The sequence below is a fragment of the Panulirus ornatus genome, chromosome 10 (genome assembly GCF_036320965.1).
Source record: "Panulirus ornatus isolate Po-2019 chromosome 10, ASM3632096v1, whole genome shotgun sequence".
Classification (NCBI taxonomy): Eukaryota; Metazoa; Arthropoda; class Malacostraca; order Decapoda; family Palinuridae; genus Panulirus; species Panulirus ornatus.
This window is the reverse complement of record NC_092233.1, coordinates 36,407,664-36,434,215: the sequence shown is the minus strand read 5'-3', so window position 1 is coordinate 36,434,215 and position 26,552 is coordinate 36,407,664. Positions and strand designations below refer to the sequence as shown.

At 41.1% G+C, this 26,552-nt stretch overlaps 1 protein-coding gene across 1 annotated transcript in view; it reads left to right on the top strand.

The window, feature by feature from the left end:
- Positions 1-26,552, top strand: part of LOC139750625 (protein brunelleschi-like) — a gene marked incomplete at its 5' end in the record, with an annotated part of 205,178 nt that overhangs the window by 54,043 nt on the left and 124,583 nt on the right. The window contains one exon of the mRNA XM_071665300.1: positions 7,128-7,213. Within this exon, the coding sequence (XP_071521401.1) occupies positions 7,128-7,213 (86 nt within the window). The remainder of the gene's footprint in view (positions 1-7,127; positions 7,214-26,552) is intronic.

The window sequence follows — 26,552 nt, the reverse complement described above, 5'->3', positions numbered from 1 at the left end:
AGGATAATGATCAGACATTCCTCCAGCTGCCCCTCTCAGCACATTGACATCCAAAAGTCTCTCTTTCGCATGCCTATCAATTAACATGTAATCCAATATCCTGCTCTGGCCATCTCTCCTACTCACATATGTATACTTTTTTTTTTTTTTTTCATACTATTCGCTAAAAAAAAAAAAAAAAAACATACTTATATACTTATCTTGTATACTTGTATACTTATCTCTCTTTTTAAACTAGGTATTCCCAATCACCAGTCCTTTTTCAGCTCATAAATCCCCAAGCTCTTCACCATTTCCTTTTACTACATTGAACACCCCATGTATACCAATTAGACCCTCACCTGCTTACTCACCTTTTCATTTAGATTACCCATCACTATAATCTGCTTTCATGCATCAAAGCTGCTAACACACTCACTCAGCTGCTCCCAAAACACTTGCCTCTCATGATCTTCTCATGACCAGGAGCATATGCACCAATAATCGCCCATCTCTCTCCACCGACTTTCAGTTTTACCTATATTAATCTAGAGTTTACTTTTTTAGACTCTGTCACATACTCCCACAACTCCTGCTTCAGGAGGAGTGCTACTCCTTCCTTCACTGTTGTTCGCTCATTAACCCCTGACTTTACTCCCAAGACATTCCGAAACCAGTCTTCATATTTTACCCTTGAGCTTCGTTTCATTCAGAGCCAAAACATCCAGGTTCCTTTCTTCGATCATACTACCTATATCTCATCTGTTTCTCATCTCGGTTACATCCAAACACATTTAGACATCCCAATCTGAGCCTTCAAGGAGGATGGGCACTCCCCGCATGATCCTTCTTCTGTTTCCCCTTTTAGAAGTTTAGATACATGGAGGTGGGGGAGTTCTAGCCCCCTGCATCTGCACATATACATACATACACATTTCAATATATACCTACATATACACATATACACATGTACATATTCATACTTGCTACCTTCATCCATTCCCGTTGCCTGCCCACCACACATGAAATATCACCCCCCCCTCCAGCTAGGTAGTGCCAGGAAAAGACAAAAAAGGCCACAATTGTTCACGCTCAGTCTCTAGCTGTCTTGTGCAGTGCACTGAAATCACAGCCTCCTTTCAACATCTTGGCCCCAGAAAACTTTCCATGGTTTACCCCAGACACTTCACATGCCCTGGTTCGATCCATTGACAGTACATCGACCCCCGTATACCACATCATTCCAGTTCACTCTATTCCTTACACGCCTTTCACCTTCCTGTATGATCAGGCCCTGATTGCTCAAAATCTTTTTCACTCCACCCTTCCTCCTCCAGTTTGGACTCCCACTTCTTTCCACCTCTGACACATATATCTTCTTTGTCAATCTTTCCTCACTCATTCTCTCCATGTGTCCAAATAATTTCAATTAACTCTCTTCTGCTTTTTCAACCATGCTCTTTTTAGTACCACACATCTCTCTTACCCTTTCATTACTTTATTAAACCACCTCACACCACATATTGTCCTTAAGCATTTCATTTCCAACACATCCACCCTCCTTTGCACAACCCTATCTGTAGCCCATACCTCGCAACCATATAACATTATTTGATCCACTATTCCTTCAAACATACCCATTTTTGTTCTCCGAGTTAACGTTCTTGCCTTCCACACATTCTTGAACGCTCCCAGAACCTTCGTCACCTCTTCCTACCTGTGACTCACTTTCACTTACATGGTTTCATTTGCTGCTAAGTCCACTCCCAGATATCTTATACTTTACTTCCTCCAGTTTTTCTCCATTAAGACTTACCTCCCCAATCAACTTGTCCCTCAACCCTACTGAACCTAATAACCTTGCTCTTATTCACATTTACTCTTAACTTTCTTCTTTCACACACTTTACTAAACTCAGTCACCAGCTTCTGCAGTTTCTCATATGAATCAGCCACCAGCGCTGTATCATCAGCAATCAACAACTGACTCACTTCCCAAGCTCTCTCATCCCCAACAGACTTCATACTTGCCCCTCTTTCCAAAACTCTTGCATTCACCTCCCTAACAACCCCATCCATAAACAAATTAAACAACCATGGAGACATCACACACCCCTGCCGCAAACCTGCATTCACTGAGAACCAATCACTTTCCTCTCTTCCTACACGTACACATGCCTTACATCCTCGATAAAAACTTTTCACTGCTTCTAAGAACTTGCCTCCCACACCATATATTCTTAATACCGTCCACAGAGCATCTCTATCAATTCTATCATATGCCTTCTCCAGATCCATAAATGCTACATACAAATCCATTTGCTTTTCTAAGTATTTCTCACATACATTCTTCAAAGCAAACACCTGATCCACACATCCTCTACCACTTCTGAAACCACACTGCTCTTCCCCAGTCTGATGCTCTGTACATGCCTTCACCCTCTCAATCAATACCCTCCCATGTAATTTATCAGGAATACTCAACAAACTTAAACCTCTGTAATTTGAGCACTCACTCTTATCCCCTTTGCCTTTGTACAACGGCACTATGCACGCATTCCGCCAATCCTCAGGCACCTCACCATGAGTCATACATACATTAAATAACCTTACCAACCAGTCAATAATACAGTCACCCCCTTTTTTGATAAATTCCACTGCAATACCATCCAAACCTGCTGCCTTGCCGGCTTTCATCTTCCGCAAAGCTTTTACTACCTCTTCTCTGTTTGCCAAATCATTTTCCCTAACCCTCTCACTTTGCACACCACCTCGACCAAAACACCCTATATCTGCCACTCTATCATCAAACACATTCAACAAACCTTCAAAATACTCACTCCATCTCCTTCTCACATTACCACTACTTGTTATCACCTCCCCATTTCCGCCCTTCACTGAAGTTCCCATTTGCTCCCTTGTCTTATGCACTTTATTTACCTCCTTCCAGAACATCTTTTTATTCTCCCTAAAATTTAATGATACTCTCTCACCCCAACTCTCATTTGCCCTCTTTTTCACCTCTTGCACCTTTCTCTTGACCTCCTGTCTCTTTCTTTTATACGTCTCCCACTCAGCTGCATTTTTTCCCTGCAAAAATTGTCTAAATGCCTCTCTCTTCTCTTTCACTAATAATCTAACTTCTTCATCCCACCACTCACTACCCTTTCTAATCAACCCACCTCCCACTCTTCTCATGCCACAAGCATCTTTTGCGCAATCCATCACTGATTCCCTAAATACATCCCATTCCTCCCCCACTCCCCTTACTTCCATTGTTCTCACCTTTTTCCATTCTGTACTCAGTCTCTCCTGGTACTTCCTCACACAAGTCTCCTTCCCAAGCTCACTTACTCTCACCACCCTCTTCACCCCAACATTCACGCTTCTTTTCTGAAAACCCATACAAATCTTCACCTTAGCCTCCACAAGATAATGATCAGACATCCCTCCAGTTGCACCTCTCAGCACATTAACATCCAAAAGTCTCTCTTTCGCGCGCTTGTCAATTAACACGTAATCCAATAACACTCTCTGGCCATCTCTCCTACTTACATACGTATACTTATGTATATCTCGCTTTTTAAACCAGGTATTCCCAATCATCAGTCCTTTTTCAGCACATAAATCTACAAGCTCTTCACCATTTCCATTTACAACACTGAACACCCCATGTATACCAATTATTCCCTCAACTGCCACATTACTCACCTTTGCATTCAAATCACCCATCACTATAACCCGGTCTCGTGCATCAAAACCACTAACACACTCATTCAGCTGCTCCCAAAACACTTGCCTCTCATGATCTTTCTTCTCATGCCCAGGTGCATATGCACCAATAATCACCCATCTCTCTCCATCAACTTTCAGTTTTACCCATATTAATCGAGAATTTACTTTCTTACATTCTATCACATACTCCCACAACTCCTGTTTCAGGAGTACTGCTACTCCTTCCCTTGCTCTTGTCCTCTCACTAACCCCTGACTTTACTCCCAAGACATTCCCAAACCACTCTTCCCCTTTATATATATATATATATATATATATATATATATATATATATATCTTTCTTTCTTTCATACTATTCGCCATTTCCCGCCTCAGCGAGGTAGCGTTAAGAACAGAGGACTGGGCCTCTGAGGAAAGATCCTCACCCGTTCCCCTTCTCTGTTCCTTTTGGAAAATTTAAAAAAAAACGAGAGGGGAGGATTTCCAGCCCCCCGCTCCCTCCCCTTTTAGTCACCTTCTACGACACGCAGGGAATACATGGGAAGTATTCTTTCTCCCCTATCCCCAGGGATAATATATATATATATATATATATATATATATATATATATATATATATATATATATATATATATATATATATATATATATATTAATATATATATATATATATATATGTATATATATATAGGTATATATACTTACATACATATATATAAATTACAGAGGTATACATTTATTGAGTATTCCTGTGAAATTATATGGGAGCGTATTGATTGAGAGAGTGAAGGCATGTACAGAGCATCAGATTGGGGAAGAGCAGTGTGGTTTCAGAAGTTGTAGAGGATGTATGGATCAGGTGTTTGCTTTGAAGAATGTATGTGAAAAATACTTAGAAAAGCAAATGGATTTGTATGTAGCATTTATGTATCTGGAGAAGGCATATGATAGAGTTGATAGAGATGCTTTGTGGAAGGTATTAAGAGGATATGTTGTGGGAGGCAAGTTGTTAGAAGCAGTGAAAAGTTTTTATCGAGGATGTAAGGCATGTGTACGTGTAGGAAGAGAGGAAAGTAATTGGTTCTCAGTGAATGTAGGTTTGTGGTAGGGGTGCATGATGTCTCCATGGTTGTTTAATATGTTTATGGATGGGATTGATAGGGAGGTGAATGCAAGAGTTTTGGAACTAGGGGCAATTATGCAGTCTGTTGTGGATGAGAGTGCTTGGGAAGTCAGTTGTTGTTTCGCTGATGATACGGCGCTGGTGGCAGATTCATGTGAGAAACTGCAGAAGCTGGCGACTGAGTTTGGTAAAGTGTGTGAAAGAAGAAAGCGGAGAGTAAATGTGAATAAGAGCAAGGTTATTAGGTACAGTAGGGTTGAAGGACAAGTCATTGGGAGGTAAGTTTGAATGGAGAAAAACTGGAGGAAGTAAAGTGTTTTAGATATCTGGGAGTGGATCTGGCAGCGGATGGAACCATGGAAGCGGAAGTGAATCATAGGGTGAAAGTTTTGGGAGCGTTGAAGAATGTGTGGAAGTCGAGAACATTATCTCGGAAAGCAAAAATGGGTATGTTTGAAGGAATAGTGGTTCCAACAATGTTATATGGTTGCGAGGCATGGGCTGTGGATTGAGTTGTGCGGAGGAGGGTGGATGTGCTCTAAATGAGATGTTTGAGGACAGTATGTGGTGTGAGGTGGTTGGATCGATTAAGTAATGAAAGAGTAACAGAGATGTGTGGTAATAAAAAGAGTGTGGTTGAGAGAGCAGAAGAGGGTGTTTTGAAATGGTTTGGTCACATGGAGAGAATGAGTGAGGAGAGATTGACACAGAGGATGTATGTGTCAGAGGTGGAGGGAATGAGGAGAAGTGGGAGACCAAATTGGAGGTGGAAAGATGAAGTGTAAAAGATATTGAGTGATCAGGACCTGAACATGCAGGAGGGTGAAATGCGTGCAAGGAATCGGGGCCTGAACATGCAGGAGGGTGAAAGGCATGCAAGGAATCGAGTGAATTGGAACAATGTGGTATACCGGTGTCGACATGCTCTCAATGGGTCGAACAAGGTCATGTGAAGCTTCTGGGGTAAACCATGGAAAGTTCTGTGAGGTCTGGATGTGAAAAGGGAGCTGTGGTTTCAGTGCATTTTATATGACAGCTAGAGACAACGTGAACGAATGAGGCCTTATTTGTCTTTTCCTAGCACTACCTCGCACACATGCAGGGGGAGGGGGTTTTCATTTCATGTGGGTGGGGTGGCGACGGGAATGAATAAGGGCAGACAGTATGAATTATGTACATGTGTATATATGTATATGTCTGTGTGTGTATATATATATGAATACATTGAGATGTATAGGCATGTATATGTGCGTGTGTGGACGTGTATTTATATACATGTGTATATGGGTGGTTTGCTCCATTCCTTCGTCTGTTTCCTTGTGCTACCTTGGTAACGCATGAGACAGCGACAAAGTGTTTTACATAAAAATAGAAATTTATGTTATTAGTGTACACACAAAAAAAAGAAGGGAAACATTCATGCTTTTTTGTACTTAACAGTTTTTAAAGGTTGCATGCTAGATAATCCTCCACTTTCAAATGGGTTGGACTTGGGAACACAAAGCCTTTCCATTTCAGTAGTCTCCACCTCACCAAATGTAGCTGATTATGGCCATTATAAGATATGTTGCGCTTCTTTAGGCCATTAACCTCCACCTGGGGCTCTGATGTAAAACTGTATTTACATCATATGTGAGTCTTAACTTACTAGGGGGTCATTCTAATTTGTATGTTGAAGGATTTTTAATTCAATAACTACATAGTTGGAGCATAGCCCAAATAGTATTTACTTCTCAGGAGACTGCAGTGACTTTTAGATATAAATGAATATCATTTAATGGCTGACAATCCATGAAGGTGACTATCTTGTATTTGATGCCATCATGTGTCTCAGTAGAAATACACCACGCACTGAAAACTGTTTTCGCTGTAGGAAACTTTTGTCTAAGCCAAAGTATGGTTCAACTGAACTAGGATTGGCTGGTAGTATGATCATGTGATTAAGACATTTTGATTGTGGAGTGAACCAGCGATGGTTAGTAAGGCCTAGTGCAATGAGGTGAGTATTTGCTAATTTCTTGTGTTCTTTATCTTTTGATTGGTTGACTTTGCCTGTTTTGCATTGTTTTTGGCTGAACTGGGTATACTTTAAATCTTATTGATTGATTTCTAGGGTTACTAAGTCACACAGTTTTAAACAGGCATTATTTTTCATTAGACAGTGTTTGTTCATACCATAAAGATAATGGCGTGATCATATGTTATAAGCATCTCTGTTACTGAAACTTGTCAAGTTACTGAGAGAATTTTTATGACAAAATTAGGTAATGAAATATGGTTCATATTTGCAGACTTTGACTGGGTAGAAGGAGACATATGCGAGATAGGTCTGGACCTAGAGAACCCAATGCCTTTTGAACTTAAGGTTACGAACATGGTGAGTTTTTTATGTCATTTTTGTTAATGGTTTATATCTGATTGTCTAGATTGATATATTTTGCTTCATATGTAGTTAGACTTTATAATATGTGACAAAAATGGTCTAGATGTATAGAAGTATATATTATAGAGTAGTATCAGGGTGGCAAGCCTACCCTCAGGAAATTGCAGAACCCTTTCCTTTGCCATTCTTTACGGTAGGGTATGGAGACACCAGTTCTTTATCAGCCAGAGTGGAAACAGAGGCCTTTTTTCATTAATTTTCCAGGTATCACCTTTCTTCCACCATCCTTTTTTGTCCACCATAATGTTGCTGCCCTCTCCTTATTCAGCATGTTTTAGTTTAGCCACAATTTTAGACTCAATTTTGGATGCTGCTTCCCATTTTTTTATGTGGAGACAAGGATTGACTATTGTGGTACCTCCTTCTTCCTTTAGACAGCAAAGCTAGGGGACTCTCTTCATTTTCCCCTCATCCTGTAACCTTTCTACCTGTAGAGGTTAGGTCTGCATACGCATAAGGAGCTCTGATTAATTTCTTCATTCTTTTTCTTGCCCAATTTTCCTTTTACCCGAGAATACCATCTTTGGGGTATGTTTAGCCCATGCCATTTTGGTCACTGTAGAAGAAAATTCCTTTGTGAATTGGAGTTTAGGTGGTAATAATAGGTAGATAGTGGAGTATTGATTATTTGCATTGTACTCTTACAAAACAGAATGGTATTAGAATTCCCATCTTATTTACTCTCTACTCAAAAATAATGGCTAGGATAGACTGTATCTTTTCATTGCTTACATGATATACCTTTGTTTTTCTTATCATCTTCACATTCTTTTTCATGCATTCTGTTTATATATTATTTCACATTCAAAGTTTGGTCTCAGAAAGCACATTTGTTGATTCTTGAAGCTTTTATCATAAAGAATTAGATACTCGTCTCTTTTGTCAATATATGTTTGAATTAATTTTTTCAAGCAATTATACAGATAAAAGAAAGATGTATGTTCAGATTGGTACGGGAGCTCCTCACTTTTTTTGCTTCTTTTTGTTTGTTTTTATCATGGACAAACATAGGATTCGTTAATACATTGCACTGCATTTCAAATTGTAGATATATGTAGAAATGCACAAATATTAGAATATGTTTGCTGATGATGTCAAAGAAAGATGCAAGTTATAAATGTAGTTAATATTTAAAGTAATAACTTTCATATTGTAAAAATATGTAACATATTACAACAATACAGTATAGTTTTTCAAAATGTTATGCAAATGCTATTAAACGAATGCTATTGACTGGTAGGGTTAGGTGTAAAGGAACACTACAATAGTGTTGGTGGGAAACTTTGGCAAGTGACAGAGCATGTTAAGGGAGTATATGTCAGTGTGTTTTGAGAAGAGGGAACAAGTTGTAGATATCACTGGGCCATAGACCTGCCACCAACAACAGTGCATTCCAGTGCATGACTAAATGTGGTGAAAGTTTGAAATTTTGAGATGCTCTTAACATCACCAGGCAACTTACAAGAGTGATATTATGGAAGAGATGGAAGATTGTTAGTAACATGGATTGATGATATGAGGTAGCTTTTCTTTCAGGTAATGTTTCTCATATAATGGAGAGATTGTTCATAACATGGATTGGGGATATGTGGGAGCTTGTCTCTCACTAAGGGTAAATTTCCCCAGCAATGGAGAGATTTTTAGCAACATGGATTCAGGATATGAGGCAACTTGCTTTTCACTGTAGGTAACTTATCACCAACAATGGAGAGATTGTTAGCAACATGGATTGAAGATATGAGGCATCCTGTCTCAGCTAAGCTTTCCCCAGTAGGTCTCATTAAGTCAGCTCATGAGCCATCTTATGTTAATGTTTTCCTGTCTGTTATAGTATTCATCTTGTTATATAAAGATTTATATCCCAGGAATATTTCCTAAAAATCACGGGTAGTGGTTATTTGGAAATCCCCTCCAGTTTTTACTTTTCCAAAAGAAGAAACAGAGAGGCCTCTGCCTTGACACTGTCTTGCTCATGCAGAAAATGGTTGAGTATGTATAAAATGTAAAGATTTGTGTAATTTCTAAGAAATAAAGCACCATTCATATAAGGAAAAATTGACAGAAAATTGTACTCATAACATTAGAAGGGAGAATGTTGGGGAGAAGAGAGTGGTGAGAGTAAGTGAGCTTGGAAAGGAGACTTGTGTGAGGAAATAATAGGAGAAATTGAGTGCAGGATGGAAAAAGGTGAGAGCAAATGACATAAGGGGAGTGGGGGAGGGATGGGATGTATTTAGGGAAGCAGTGATGGCTAGCACAAAAGATGCATGTGGCATGAGAAAGGTGGGAGGTGGGCAGAAAAGGTAGCGAGTGGTGGAATGAAGAAGTAAGATTGTTAGTGAAAGAGAAGAGAGAAGCATTTAGACAAATTTTGCTGGGAAGTTGTGCAAATGATTGGGTGATGTATAAAAGAAAGCAGCAGGAGGTCAAGAGGAAGGTGCAAGAGGTGAAAAAGAGGGCAAATGAAAGTTGGGGTGAGAGAGTATCATTGAATTTTATGGAGAATAGAATGATGTTTGGAAGGAGGTAAAAAGTGTGTAAGACAAAGGAACAAATAGGAACATCGGTGAAGGGGGCAAATGGGGAGGTAATAACAAGTAGTGATGAAGTGAGAAGAAGATGGAGTGAGTATTTTGAAGGTTTGTTGAATGAGTTTGATGATAGAGTGGCAGATACAGGGTGTTTTGGTCAGGGTGGAGTGCGAAGTGAGAGGATTAGGGAGAATGGTTTGGTAAAAAGAGAAGTGATAGGGAAAGAGTTGCAGAAGATGAAAGCCAGCAAGGCGGTGGGTTTGGATGGTATTTTATAGGAATATATTAAAAAACGGGATGACTGTGTTTTTGACTCTTTGGTAAGGATATCCAATGTATGTATGGATCATACTGAAGTGCCTGGGGATTGGCAAAATGCAACCATAGTGCCATTGTAGGAAGGCAAAGGGGGTAAAAGTGAGTGTTCAAATTACAGAGGTATAAGTTTGTTAAGTATTCCTGGGAAATTGTATGGGAAGGTAAAGGCATGTACAGAGCATCAGATTTAGGAAGAGCAGTGTGGTTTCATAAGTGGTAGAGGATGTGTGGATCAGGTTTTTGCTTTGAGGAGTGTATGTGAGAAATCCTTAGAAAAACAGATGGATTTGTATGTAGCATCTATAGATCTAGAGAAGGCATATGATAGAGTTGATAGAGATACTTTGTGGAAGGTGTTAAGAGTATATGGTGTGGTAGGTAAGTCCTAGAAGCAATGAGAATTTTTTTACCAAGGATGTAAGGCATGTGTACGAGTAGGAAGAGAGGAAAGTGATTGGTTCCCTGTGAATGTTGGTTTGTGGCAGGGATGCGTGATGTCTCCATAGTTGTTTAATTTGTTTATGGATGGGTGGTGAATGCAAGAGTTTTGGAGAGAGGGGCAAGTATGCAATCTGTTGTGGATGAGAGGGCTTGGGAAGTGAGTCAGTTGTTGTTCACTGATGATACAGTGCTGGTGGTTGATTCGAGTGAGAAACTGCTGAAGTTGGTGACCGAGTTTGTTAAAGTGTGTGCAAGAAGAAAGCTGAGAATGAATGTGAATAAGAGCAAGGTTATTAGCTTCAGTAGGGTTGAGGGAGAAGTTCATTGGGAGGTAAGTTTGAATGGAGAAAAACTGGAGGAAGTGAAGTGTTTTAGATATCTGGGAGTGGATTTGGCAGCGGATGGAACCATGTAAGCGGAAGCGAGTCACAGGATGGGGAGGTAGTGAAGATTCTGGGAGCATTCAAGAGATCAAAAATGGGTATGTTTGAAAAATAGTGGTTCCAACAATGTTATATGGTTGTGAGGCATGGGCTATAGATAGGGTTGTGCAAAGGAGGGTGAATGTGTTGGAAATGAAATGTTTGAGGACAATATGTGGTGTGACGGTGGTTTGATTGAGTAAGTAATGAAAGGTTTAAGAGAGATGTGTGGTGATAAAAAGAGTGTGGTTGAGAGAGCAGAAGAGGGTGTGTTGAAATGGTTTGGTCACATGGAGAGAATGAGTGAAGAAGGATTGACAAAGAGGATATATATGACAGTGGTAGAGGGAACAAGGAGAAGCAAGAGACTATATTAGAGGTGGATGGATGGAGTGAAAAAGACTTTGAGTGATCAGGGCCAAAAATCTGGAGAGTGAAAGGCGTGCAAGGAATGATCGGGGCCAAAAATCTGGAGGGTGAAAGGCGTGCAAAGAATAGAGTGAATTACTATGATATGGTGGACCTGGGTCGATGTTCTGTCAATAGATTGAAACAGGGCATGTCAAGTGTCTTGGGTAAACTGTGGAAAGTTTTGTGGGGCCTGGATGTGGAAAGGGAGCTGTGGTTTTGGTGCATTACGCATGACAGCTTGAGACAGTGTGAACAAATGTGGACTTTGTTGTCTTTTCCTGGCGCTACCTCATTGGGGGGATGCTATTTCATGTGTGGTGGGTTGGCGATGGAAATGGATGAAGGCTGCAAGTATGAATATATTCATGTGTATGTATGTATGTATGTATATGTATGTGTATGTATTTGTTGAAATGTATAGGCATGTATTTTTGCGTTTATGTATATACATGTGTATGAGGGTGGGTTGGGCCATTCTTCCATCTGTTTCGTTGCGCTACCTCGCTAACATGGGAGAAAGCGACAAAGTATAATAAATGTCAGTTTGCGGAAGGGGTGTGTGAAGTCTCTATTGTTGTTTAATTTATTTATGGATGGAGTTGCTTGGAAGGTGAATGCAAGAGTTTTAGAGAGAGGGGCAAGTATGCAGTCGGTTGTGGGAGAGAGGACTTGGGAAGTGAGTTAGTTGTTCACTGATGATACAGCACTGGTGGCTGATTTGGGTGAGAAACTGCATAAGTTGGTGACTGAGTTTGGTAAAGTGTGTGAGAGAAGAAAGCTGAGAGTAAATATGAATAAGAGCAAGGATATTAGGTTCAGTAGGGTTGAGTGACAAGTTCACTTACTTTCACCACTCTCTTCACCCCAACATTCTCTCTTTTTATCTGAAAACCTCTACAAATCCACACCTTCGCCTCCACAAGATGATGATCAGACATCCCTCCAGTTGCACCTCTCAGCAGATTAACATCCAAAAGTCTCTCTTTCACGCACCTATCAATTAGCACGTAATCCAATAATGTTCTCTGGCCATCTCTCCTACTTACATACATATACTTACGTATATCTCTTTTTAAATCAGGTATTCCCATTCACCAGTCCTTTTTCAGCACACAAATCTAGAAGCTCTTCATCATTTCCACTTACAACACTGAACACCCCATGTACACCAATTATTCCCTCAACTGTCACATTACTCATTTTTGCATTCAAATCACCCATCACTATAACCCGGTCTCGTGCATCAAAGCTGCTAACACATTCACTCAGCTGCTCTTAAAACACTTGCCTCTCATGATCTTTCTTCTCATACCCTGGTGCATAGGCCCCAGTAATCACCCATCTCTCTCGAACCACTATTCCTTCAAACATACCCATTTTTGCTTTCTGAGATAATGTTCTCGACTTCCACACATTCTTCAAGGCTCCCAGGATTTTTGCCCCCTCCCCCACCCTATGATCCACTTCCGCTTCCATGGTTCCATCCGCTGCCAGATCCACTCCCAGATATCTAAAACACTTCACTTCCTCCAGTTTTTCTCCATTCAAACTCACCACCCAATTGACTTGACCCTCAACCCTACTGTACCTAATAACCTTGCTCTTATTCACATTTACTCTTAACTTTCTTCTTCCACACACTTTACCAAACTCAGTCACCAGCTTCTGCAGTTTCTCACATGAATCAGCCACCAGCGCTGTATCATCAGCGAACAACAACTGACTCACTTCCCAAGCTCTCTCATCCCCAACAGACTTCATACTTGCCCCTCTTTCCAAAACTCTTGCATTTACCTCCCTAACAACCCCATCCATAAACAAATTAAACAACCATGGAGACATCACACACTCCTGCCGCAAACCTACATTCACTGAGAACCAATCACTTTCCTCTCTTCCTACACGTACACATGCCTTACATCCTCGATAAAAACTTTTCACTGCTTCTAACAACTTTCCTCCCACACCATATATTCTTAATACCTTCCACAGAGCATCTCTATCAGCTCTATCATATGCCGTCTCCAGATCCATAAATGCTACATACAAATCCATTTGCTTTTCTAAGTATTTCTCACATACATTCTTCAAAGCAAACACCTGATCCACACATCCTCTACCACTTCTGAAACCACACTGCTCTTCCCCAATCTGATGCTCTGTACATGCCTTCACCCTCTCAATCAATACCCTCCCATATAATTTACCAGGAATACTCAACAAACTTATACCTCTGTAATTTGAGCACTCACTCTTATCCCCTTTGCCTTTGTACAATGGCACTATATATATATACATATATATATATTATCCCTGGGGATAGGGGATTAAGAATACTTCCCACGTATTCCCTGCGTGTCGTAGAAGGCGACTTAAAGGGGAGGGAGCGGGGGGCTGGAAATCCTCCCCTCTCGTTTTTTTTAATTTTCCAAAAGAAGGAACAGAGTGGGGCCAGGTGAGGATATTCCAAAAAAGGCCCAGTCCTCTGTTCTTAATGCTACCTCGCTAATGCGGGAAATGGCGAATAGTTTAAAAGAAAAGAAAAGAAATATATATATATATATATATATATATATATATATATATATATATATATATATATATATATGGTTTCAGAAGTGGTAGAGGATGTGTGGATCAGGTGTATGCTTTGAAGAATGTATGTGAGAAATACTTAGAAAAGCAAATGGATTTGTATGTAGCATTTATGGATCTGCAGAAGGCATATGATAGAGTTGATAGAGATGCTCTGTGGAAGGTATTAAGAATATATGGTGTGGGAGGCAAGTTGTTAGAAGCAGTGAAAAGTTTTTATCGAGGATGTAAGGCATGTGTACGTGTAGGAAGAGAGGAAAGTGATTGGTTCTCAGTGAATGTAGGTTTGCGGCAGGGTTGTGTGATGTCTCCATGGTTGTTTAATTTGTTTATGGATGGGGTTGTTAGGGAGTTGAATGCAAGAGTTTTGGAAAGAGGGGCAAGTATGAAGTCTGTTGTGGATGAGAGAGCTTTGGAAGTGAGTCAGTTGTTGTTCGCTGATGATACAGCGCTGCTGGCTGATTCATGTGAGAAACTGCAGAAGCTGGTAACTGAGTTTGGTAAAGTGTGTGAAAGAAGAAAGTTAAGAGTAAATGTGAATAAGAGCATGGTTATTAGGTACAGTAGGGTTGAGGGTCAAGTCAATTGGGAGGTAAGTTTGAATGGAGAAAAACGAGGAAGTAAAGTGTTTTAGATATCTGGGAGTGGATCTGGCAGCAGATGGAACCATGGAAGTGGAAGTGAATCATAGGGTGGGGGAGGTGGCAAAAATCCTGGGAGCCTTGAAAAATGTGTGGAAGTCGAGAACATTATCTCGGAAAGCAAAAATGGGTATGTTTGAAGGAATAGTGGTTCCAACAATGTTGTATGGTTGTGAGGCGTGGGCTATAGATAGAGTTGTGCGCAGGAGGGTGGATGTGCTGGAAATGAGATGTTTGAGGACAATGGGTGGCGTGAGGTGGTTTGATCGAGTAAGTAATGTAAGGGGAAGAGAGATGTGTGGAAATAAAAAGAGCGTGGTTGAGAGAGCAGAAGAGGGTGTTTTGAAATGGTTTGGGCACATGGAGAGAATGAGTGAGGAAAGATTGACCGAGAGGATATATGTGTCGGAAGTGGAGGGAATGAGGAGAAGCGGGAGACCAAATTGGAGGTGGAAAGATGGAGTGAAAAAGATTTTGAGTGATCGGGGCCTGAACATGCAGGAGGGTGAAAGGCGTGCAAGGAATAGAGTGAATTGGATCGATGGGGTTTATACCGGGGTTGACATGCTGTCAGTGGATTGAATCAGGGTGTGTGAAGCGTCTGGGGTAAACCATGGAAAGTTGTGTGGGGCCCCGGGATGTGGAAAGGAGCTGTGGTTTCGGGCTTATTGCATGACAGTTAGAGACTGAGTGTGAACGAATGGGACCTTTGTTGTCTTTTCCTAGTGCTACCTCCCCACACATGAGGGGGGAGGGGGATGGTATTCCATGTGTGGCGAGGTGGCGATGGGAATGATAAAGGCAGACAGTGGGAATTGTGTTCATGGGTATATATGTATGTGTCTGTGGTGTATATATATGTGTAAAATTGAAATGTATAGGTAGGTATATATGCGTGTCTGGACGTGTATGTATATACATGTGTATGGGGGTGGGTTGGGCCATTTTTTTTCTTTCTGTTTCCTTGTGCTACCTCACAAACCGGGGACAGCGACAAAGCAAAATAGATAAATAATAAATATTATTATATTATATGTATATAAAAAGCGAGATATACATAAGTATACGTATGTAAGTAGGAGAGATGGCCAGAGAGCATTATTGGATTACTGTGTAATTGACAGGCGCGCGAAAGAGAGACTTTTGGATGTTAATGTGTGAGAGGTGCAACTGGAGGGATGTCTGATTCATTATCTTGTGGAGCCAAAGGGTGAAGATTTGTATGGGTTTTTCAAAAAGAAGAGTGAATGTTGGGGTGAAGAGGGTGGTGAGAGTAAGTGAGCTTGGGAAGGAGACTTGTGTGAGGAAGTACCAGGAGAGACTGAGTACAGAATGGAAAAAGGTGAGAACAATGGAAGTAAGGGGAGTGGGGGAGGAATGGGATGTATTTAGGGAATCAGTGATGGATTGCGCAAAAGTGCTTGTGGCATGAAAAAGGTGGGAGGTGGGTTGATTAGAAAGTGTAGTGAGTGGGGGGAAATGAAGAAGTAAGATTATTAGTGAAAGAGAAGAGAGAGGCATTTGGACGATTTTTTGCAGGGAAAAATGCAGTTGAAGTGGGAGATGTATAAAAGAAAGGAGACAGGAGGTCAAGGGGAAAGGTGCAAGAGGTAAAAAAGAGGGCAAATGAGAGTTGGGGTGAGAGAGTATCATTAAATTTTGGGGAGAATAAAAAGATGTTCTGGAAGGAGGTAAATAAAGTGCGTAAGACAAGGGAGCAAATGGGAACTTCAGTGAAGGGTGCAAATGGGGAGGTGATAACAAGTAGTGGTGATGTGAGAAGGAGATGGAGTGAGTATTTTGAATGTTTGTTGAATGTGTTTGATGATAGGTGGCAGATATAGGGTGTTTTGGTCGAGGTGGTGTACAAAGTGAGGGGTTAGGGAAAATGATTTGGTAAAGAGAGAATAGTAGAAAAGCTTGCGGAAGATGAAAGCGAAAGGCAGCAGGTTTGGATGGTATTGCAGTGGAATTTTTTAAAAAAAGGGGGGTGACTGTATTATTGACTGGTTGGTAAGGTTATTAATGTATGTATGACTCATGGTGAGGTGGCCTGAGGATTGGCGGAAATGTGGCATAGTGCCATTGTACAAAGGCAAAGGGGATAAGGGGTGAGTGTCAAATTACAGGGGTTTATAGTTTGTTGAGTATTCCTGGTAAATTATATGGGGGTATTGATTGAAGGGTGAATGCTGTACAGAGCATCAGATTGGGGAAGAGCAGTGTGGTTTCAGAAGTGGTAGAGGATGTGTGGATTCAGGTGTTTGCTTTAAAGAATGTATGTGAGAAAAACTTAGAAAAGCAATGGATCTGTATGTAGCATTTATGGATCTGGAGAAGGCATATGATAGAGTTGATGAGATGCTCTGGGGGAAGGTATTAAAAATTATGGGTGTGGGAGGCAAGTTGTTAGAAGCAGTGAAAAGTTTTTTCGAGGATGTAAGGCATGTGTTTGTGTAGTAAGAGAGGAAAGTGATTGGTTCTCAGTGAAAGTAGGTTTGCGGAAGGGGTGTGTGAAGTCTCTATTGTTGTTTAATTTATTTATGGATGGAGTTGCTTGGAAGGTGAATGCAAGAGTTTTAGAGAGAGGGGCAAGTATGCAGTCGGTTGTGGGTGAGAGGACTTGGGAAGTGAGTTAGTTGTTCACTGATGATACAGCACTGGTGGCTGATTTGGGTGAGAAACTGCATAAGTTGGTGACTGAGTTTGGTAAAGTGTGTGAGAGAAGAAAGCTGAGAGTAAATATGAATAAGAGCAAGGATATTAGGTTCAGTAGGGTTGAGTGACAAGTTCACTTACTTTCACCACTCTCTTCACCCCAACATTCTCTCTTTTTATCTGAAAACCTCTACAAATCCACACCTTCGCCTCCACAAGATGATGATCAGACATCCCTCCAGTTGCACCTCTCAGCAAATTAACATCCAAAAGTCTCTCTTTCACGCACCTATCAATTAGCGTGGAATCCAATAATGTTCTCTAGCCATCTCTCCTACTTACATACATATACTTACGTATATCTCTTTTTAAATCTGGTATTCCCATTCACCAGTCCTTTTTCAGCACACAAATCTAGAAGCTCTTCATCATTTCCATTTACAACACTGAACACCCCATGTACACCAGTTATTCCCTCAACTGTCACATTACTCATTTTTGCATTCAAATCACCCATCACTATAACCCGGTCTCGTGCATCAAAGCTGCTAACACCTTCACTCAGCTGCTCTTAAAACACTTGCCTCTCATGATCTTTCTTCTCATACCCTGGTGCATAGGCCCCAGTAATCACCCATCTCTCTCGAACCACTATTCCTTCAAACATACCCATTTTTGCTTTCTGAGATAATGTTCTCGACTTCCACACATTCTTCAAGGCTCCCAGGATTTTTGCCCCCTCCCCCACCCTATGATCCACTTCCGCTTCCATGGTTCCATCCGCTGCCAGATCCACTCCCAGATATCTAAAACACTTCACTTCCTCCAGTTTTTCTCCATTCAAACTCACCACCCAATTGACTTGACCCTCAACCCTACTGTACCTAATAACCTTGCTCTTATTCACATTTACTCTTAACTTTCTTCTTCCACACACTTTACCAAACTCAGTCACCAGCTTCTGCAGTTTCTCACATGAATCAGCCACCAGCGCTGTATCATCAGCGAACAACAACTGACTCACTTCCCAAGCTCTCTCATCCCCAACAGACTTCATACTTGCCCCTCTTTCCAAAACTCTTGCATTTACCTCCCTAACAACCCCATCCATAAACAAATTAAACAACCATGGAGACATCACACACTCCTGCCGCAAACCTACATTCACTGAGAACCAATCACTTTCCTCTCTTCCTACACGTACACATGCCTTACATCCTCGATAAAAACTTTTCACTGCTTCTAACAACTTTCCTCCCACACCATATATTCTTAATACCTTCCACAGAGCATCTCTATCAACTCTATCATATGCCTTCTGCAGATCCATAAATGCTACATACAAATCCATTTGCTTTTCTAAGTATTTCTCACATACATTCTTCAAAGCAAACACCTGATCCACACATCCTCTACCACTTCTGAAACCACACTGCTCTTCCCCAATCTGATGCTCTGTACATGCCTTCACCCTCTCAATCAATACCCTCCCATATAATTTACCAGGAATACTCAACAAACTTATACCTCTGTAATTTGAGCACTCACTCTTATCCCCTTTGCCTTTGTACAATGGCACTATATATATATACATATATATATATTATCCCTGGGGATAGGGGATTAAGAATACTTCCCACGTATTCCCTGCGTGTCGTAGAAGGCGACTTAAAGGGGAGGGAGCGGGGGGCTGGAAATCCTCCCCTCTCGTTTTTTTTAATTTTCCAAAAGAAGGAACAGAGTGGGGCCAGGTGAGGATATTCCAAAAAAGGCCCAGTCCTCTGTTCTTAATGCTACCTCGCTAATGCGGGAAATGGCGAATAGTTTAAAAGAAAAGAAAAGAAATATATATATATATATATATATATATATATATATATATATATATATATATATATATATATATATGGTTTCAGAAGTGGTAGAGGATGTGTGGATCAGGTGTATGCTTTGAAGAATGTATGTGAGAAATACTTAGAAAAGCAAATGGATTTGTATGTAGCATTTATGGATCTGCAGAAGGCATATGATAGAGTTGATAGAGATGCTCTGTGGAAGGTATTAAGAATATATGGTGTGGGAGGCAAGTTGTTAGAAGCAGTGAAAAGTTTTTATCGAGGATGTAAGGCATGTGTACGTGTAGGAAGAGAGGAAAGTGATTGGTTCTCAGTGAATGTAGGTTTGCGGCAGGGTTGTGTGATGTCTCCATGGTTGTTTAATTTGTTTATGGATGGGGTTGTTAGGGAGTTGAATGCAAGAGTTTTGGAAAGAGGGGCAAGTATGAAGTCTGTTGTGGATGAGAGAGCTTTGGAAGTGTCAGTTGTTGTTCGCTGATGATACAGCGCTGCTGGCTGATTCATGTGAGAAACTGCAGAAGCTGGTAACTGAGTTTGGTAAAGTGTGTGAAAGAAGAAAGTTAAGAGTAAATGTGAATAAGAGCATGGTTATTAGGTACAGTAGAGTTGAGGGTCAAGTCAATTGGGAGGTAAGTTTGAATGGAGAAAAACCGGAGGAAGTAAAGTGTTTTAGATATCTGGGAGTGGATCTGGCAGCGGATGGAACCATGGAAGCGGAAGTGAATCACAGGGTCGGGGCGGGGGCGAAAATCCTGGGAGCCTTGAGAAATGTGTGGAAGTCGAGAACATTATCTCGTAAAGCAAAAATGGGTATGTTTGAAGGAATAGTGGTTCCAACAATGTTGTATGGTTGCGAGGCGTGGGCTATGGATAGAGTTGTGCGCAGGAGGGTGGATGTGCTGGAAATGAGATGTTTGAGGACAATGTGTGGTGTGAGGTGGTTTGATCGAGTAAGTAATGTAAGGGTAAGAGAGATGTGTGGAAATAAAAAGAGCGTGGTTGAGAGAGCAGAAGAGGATGTTTTGAAATGGTTTGGGCACATGGAGAGAATGAGTGAGGAAAGATTGACCGAGAGGATATATGTGTCGGAAGTGGAGGGAATGAGGAGAAGCGGGAGACCAAATTGGAGGTGGAAAGATGGAGTGAAAAAGATTTTGAGTGATCGGGGCCTGAACATGCAGGAGGGTGAAAGGCGGGCAAGGAATAGAGTGAATTGGATCGATGTGGTATACCGGGGTTGACATGCTGTCAGTGGATTGAATCAGGGTGTGTGAAGCGTCTGGGGTAAACCATGGAAAGTTGTGTGGGGCCTGGATGTGGAAAGGAGCTGTGGTTTCGGGCATTATTGCATGACAGTTAGAGACTGAGTGTGAACGAATGGGACCTTTGTTGTCTTTTCCTAGTGCTACCTCACACACTTGAGGGGGGAGGGGGATGGTATTCCATGTGTGGCGAGGTGGCGATGGGAATGAATAAAGGCAGACAGTGGGAATTTTGTGCATGGGTATATATGTATGTGTCTGTGTGTGCATATATATGTGTACATTGAAATGTATAGGTAGGTATATATGCGTGTGTGGACGTGTATGTATATACATGTGTATGGGGGTGGATTGGGCCATTTCTTTCGTCTGTTTCCTTGTGCTACCTCACAAATGCGGGAGACAGCGACAAAGCAAAATAGATAAATAAATAATATATATATATATATATATATATATATGTATATAAAAAGCGAGATATACATAAGTATATGTATGTAAGAAGGAGAGATGGCCAGAGAGCATTATTGGATTACGTGTTAATTGACAGGCGCGCGAAAGAGAGACTTTTGGATGTTAATGTGCTGAGAGGTGCAACTGGAGGGATGTCTGATCATTATCTTGTGGAGCCTAAGGTGAAGATTTGTATGGGTTTTCAGAAAAGAAGAGTGAATGTTGGGGTGAAGAAGGTGGTGAGAGTAAGTGAGCTTGGGAAGGAGACTTGTGTGAGGAAGTACCAGGAGAGACTGAGTACAGAATGGAAAAAGGTAAGAACAAAGGATGTAAGGGGAGTGGGGGAGGAATGGGATGTATTTAGGGAATCAGTGATGGATTGCGCAAAAGATGCTTGTGGCATGAGAAGAGTGGGAGGTGGGTTGATTAGAAAGGGTAGTGAGTGGTGGGATGAAGAAGTAAGATTATTAGTGAAAGAGAAGAGAGAGGCATTTGGACGATTTTTGCAGGGAAAAAATGCAGTTGAGTGGGAGATGTATAAAAGAAAGAGACAGGAGGTCAAGAGAAAGGTGCAAGAGGTGAAAAAGAGGGCAAAAAAAAGAGGGCAAATGAGAGTTGGGGTGAGAGAGTATCATTAAATTTTAGGGAGAATAAAAAGATGTTCTGGAAGGAGGTAAATAAAGTGCGTAAGACAAGGGAGCAAATGGGAACTTCAGTGAAGGGCGCAAATGGGGAGGTGATAACAAGTAGTGGTGATGTGAGAAGGAGATGGAGTGAGTATTTTGAAGGTTTGTTGAATGTGTTTGATGATAGAGTGGCAGATATAGGGTGTTTTGGTCGAGGTGGTGTACAAAGTGAGAGGGTTAGGGAAAATGATTTGGTAAAGAGAGAATAGGTAGTAAAAGCTTTGCGGAAGATGAAAGCCGGCAAGGCAGCAGGTTTGGATGGTATTGCAGTGGAATTTATTAAAAAAGGGGGTGACTGTATTATTGACTGGTTGGTAAGGTTATTTAATGTATGTATGACTCATGGTGAGATGCCTGAGGATTGGCGGAATGCGTGCATAGTGCCATTGTACAAAGGCAAAGGGGATAAGAGTGAGTGCTCAGATTACAGAGGTATAAGTTTGTTGAGTATTCCTGGTAAATTATATGGGAGGGTATTGATTGAGAAGGTGAAGGCATGTACAGAGCATCAGATTGGGGAAGAGCAGTGTGGTTTCAGAAGTGGTAGAGGATGTGTGGATCAGGTGTTTGCTTTAAAGAATGTATGTGAGAAATACTTAGAAAAGCAAATGGATCTGTATGTAGCATTTATGGATCTGGGAAGGCATATGATAGAGTTGATAGAGATGCTCTGTGGAAGGTATTAAGAATATATGGTGTGGGAGGCAAGTTGTTAGAAGCAGTGAAAAGTTTTTATCGAGGATGTAAGGCATGTGTATGTGTAGTAAGAGAGGAAAGTGATTGGTTCTCAGTGAATGTAGGTTTGCGGCAGGGGTGTGTGATGTCTCCATGGTTGTTTGATTTGTTTATGGATAGGGTTGTTTGGGAGGTGAATGCAAGAGTTTTGGAAAGAGGGGCAAGTATGAAGTCTGTTGGGGATGAGAGAGCTTGGGAAGTGAGTCAGTTGTTGTTCGCTGATGATACAGCGCTGGTGGCTGATTCATGTGAGAAACTGTAGAAGCTGGTGACTGAGTTTGGTAAAGTGTGTGAAAGAAGAAAGTTAAGAGTAAATGTGAATAAGAGCAAGTTATTAGGTACAGTAGGGTTGAGGGTCAAGTCAATTGCGAGGTAAGATTGAATGGAGATGGAGAAAAACTGGAGGAAGTAAAGTGTTTTAGATATCTGGGAGTGGATCTGGCAGCGGATGGAACCATGGAAGCGGAAGTGGATCATAGGGTGGGGGAGGGTTCAAAAATTCTGGGAGCCTTGAAAAATGTGTGGAAGTCGAGAACATTATCTCGTAAAGCAAAAATGGGTATGTTTGAAGGAATAGTGGTTCCAACAATGTTGTATGGTTGCGAGGCGTGGGCTATGGATAGAGTTGTGCGCAGGAGGATGGATGTGCTTGAAATGAGATGTTTGAGGACAATGTGTGGTGTGAGGTGGTTTGATCGAGTAAGTAACGTAAGGGTAAGAGAGATGTGTGGAAATAAAAAGAGCGTGGTTGAGTGAGCAGAAGAGGGTGTTTTGAAATGGTTTGGGCACATGGAGAGAATGAGTGAGGAAAGATTGACCAAGAGGATATATGTGTCGGAAGTGGAGGGAATGAGGAGAAGTGGTAGACCAAATTGGAGGTGGAAAGATGGAGTGAAAAAGATTTTGTGTGATTGGGGCCTGAACATGCAGGAGGGTGAAAGGAGGGCAAGGAATAGAGTGAATTGGATTGATGTGGTATACCGGGGTTGACGTGCTGTCAGTGGATTGAATCAAGGCATGTGAAGCGTCTGGGGTAAACCATGGAAAGCTGTGTAGGTATGTATATTTGTGTGTGTGGACGTATGTATATACATGTGTATGGGGGTGGGTTGGGCCATTTCTTTCGTCTGTTTCCTTGCGCTACCTCGCAATCGCTGGAGACAGCGACAAAGCAAAAAAAAAAAAAAAAAAAATATATATATATATATATATATATATATATATATATATATATATATATATATATATATATATACTGTATTGCTGACTGGTTGGTGAGGTTATTTGATGTATGTATGATTCATGGTGAGGTTCCTGAGGATTGGCGGAATGCGTGCATAGTGCCATTTTACAAAGGGAATGGGGATAAGAGTTAGTGCTCAAATTATAGAGCTATACGTTTGTTGAGTATTCCTGGGAAATTATATGGGAGAGTATTGATTGAGAGGGTGAAGGCATGTACAGAGCATCAGATTGGGGAAGAGCAGTGTGATTTCAGAAGTAGTATAGGATGTTTGGATCAGGTGTTTGCTTTGAAGAATGTATATGAGAAATACTTAGAAAAGCAAATGGATTTGTATGTAGCATTTATGGATCTGCAGAAGGCATATGATAGAGTTGATGGAGATGCTCTGTGGAAGGTACTTAGAATATATGGTGTGGGAGGCAAGTTGTTAGAAGCAGTGAAAAGTTTTTATCGAGGATGTAAGGCATGTGTACGTGTAGGAAGAGAGGAAAGTGATTGGTTCTCAGTGAATGTAGGTCTGCAGCAGGGGTGTGTGATGTCTCCATGGTTGTTTAATTTGTGTCTTGATGGGGTTGTTAGGGAGGTGAATGCAAGAGTTTTGGAAAGAGGGGCAAGTATGAAGTCTGTTGGGGATGATAGAGCTTGGGAAGTGAGTCAGTTGTTGTTCGCTGATGATACAGCGCTGGTGGCTGGTTCATGTGAGAAACTGCAGAAGCTGGTGACTGAGTTTGGTAAAGTGTGTGAAAGAAGAAAGTTAAGAGTAAATGTGAATAAGAGCAAGATTATAAGGTACAGTAGGGTTGAGGGTCAAGTCAATTGGGAGGTAAGTTTAAATGGAGAAAAACTGGAGGAAGTAAAGTGTTTTAGATATGTGGGAGTGGATCTGGCAGCAGATGGAACCATGCAAGTGGAAGTGAATCATAGGATGTGGGAGGGGGCGAAAATCCTGGGAACCGTGAGGAATGTGTGGAAGTTGAGAACATTATCTCGGAAGCAAAATGGGTATGTTTGAAGGAATAGTGGTTCCAACAACGTTGTATGGTTGCGAGGCGTGGGCTATGGATAGAGTTGTGCGCAGGAGGGTGGATGTGCTGGAAATGAGATGTTTAAGGACAATGTGTGGTGTGAGGTGGTTTGATCGAGTAAGTAATGTAAGGGTAAGAGAGATGTGTGGAAATAAAAAGAGCGTGGTTGAGAGAGCAGAAGAGGTTGTTTTGAAATGGTTTGGGCACATGGAGAGAATGAGTGGGGAAAGATTGACCAAGAGGATATATGTGTCAGAGGTGGAGGGAACGAGGAGAAGTGGGAGACCCAATTGGAGGTGGAAAGATTGAGTGAAAAAGGTTTTGAGTGATCGGGGCCTGAACATGCAGGAGGGTGAAAGGCGGGGAAGGAATAGAATGACTTGGATCGATGTGGTATACCGGGGTCGACGTGCTGTCAATGGATTGAGTCAGGGCATGTGAAGCGTCTGGGGTAAACCATGGAAAGTTGTGTGGGGCCTGGATGTGGAAAGGGAGCTGTGTTTTTGGTCATTATTGCATGACAGCTAGAGACTGAGTGTAAACAAATGGGGCGTTTGTTGTCTTTTCCTAGCGCTACCTCGCACACATGAGGGGGAGGGGGATGTTATTTCCATGTGTCGAGGTGGCGATGGGAATGAATAAAGGCAGACAGTGTGAATTGTGTGCATGTGTATATATGTATATGTCTGTGTATGTATATATATGTGTACATTGAGATGTATAGGTATGTATATTTGCGTGTGTGGACGTGTATGTATATACATGTGTATTGGGGTGGGTTGGGCCATTTCTTTCATCTGTTTCCTTGTGCTACCTCACAAGTGCGGGAGACAGCGACAAAGCAAAGTAATATATATATTATTTTCCATGAACACATCCACTATGAAAAGTGGTGAATCCCTGAACATATGACGATCATTTGAATTTCAGTTATTTGAGTAAGAGATGGATTTGTATATGACATTTTTGAACCTGGTGAAAACTTATGATAGTGTTGGCAGACACGTTATTGAAGGTGTTATAAATGTGTGATATGGGAAGAAAGTTGCTGAATGCAGTGAGTAGGTTTACTGAGCGAGTAATGAGGCCTATGCAAATATAGGAAGGAGGGGGAGTCATTCCAGGTGTAGTTGAGTTTGCATTAAGGATGTGTGATGTCATAATGGCTTTTTAACCCTGTAATGTCCCACTTACGAACCCTTTAATCCTTTAATATCCTGCAATGTCATTCTTACCAACCCTTTGAAGTCAGGTACTTAAAGTGTATAAAATGTATTTATTCTTACAGTTTCAAAAATATTCATACAACTGAAAAGAAAATCACTTCAGATGCATATTTTGTCCACTGCTTTCAGTTTGTAAACATGTGGAAGTTTAGTATTGTAGATGTGTCTGCACAATGTATTGAAGAGTGCAAGAGAAGGCTTAAGTGTCAAATGAGTTGCTACAGTGTGCTCCATTATGTATTTTCTATCTCTCTATATATCTCTGACACCTGTTCCCTTCTGGGACATCCTCAAGGGGGTGGCCAAGGCCAAAGAGTCAACATATGGAGTACTGATTGTGTTGTATCAAGTAAGCTAGATCTTATTTTGTTTGTTATAATCATGATTCATTGATTATTATGATCATCAATGAATCATTATTTGAAAACAGAAAATCTATAAAAGTTTTTAAAATTTACAGCAGCAAGTTAGACATCATGGTGTCAAGGTCAGGTGGGTGCTAGCAACACTGCCTTCACTTTTGTTAGAAACCCTTCAGATGTCTCATATTGGTCAACATTTCATGCTGATAGTTATTTATTTTTCATGTAATCCTTTTCCACGTAATCCAAAGAGAGATCAAAATTGTAAGCTAATTCAGGATCATCTTCCACCAGGTCCTCTAAATCTAGCTGAAAGCCACTCAGTTTCCTTCCTATAATCCAAAAGCATTAGTTATCAACCCAGAAGAAAAAGAGAAAGCTTATTTTTCTGGAAAGTTACTTGGA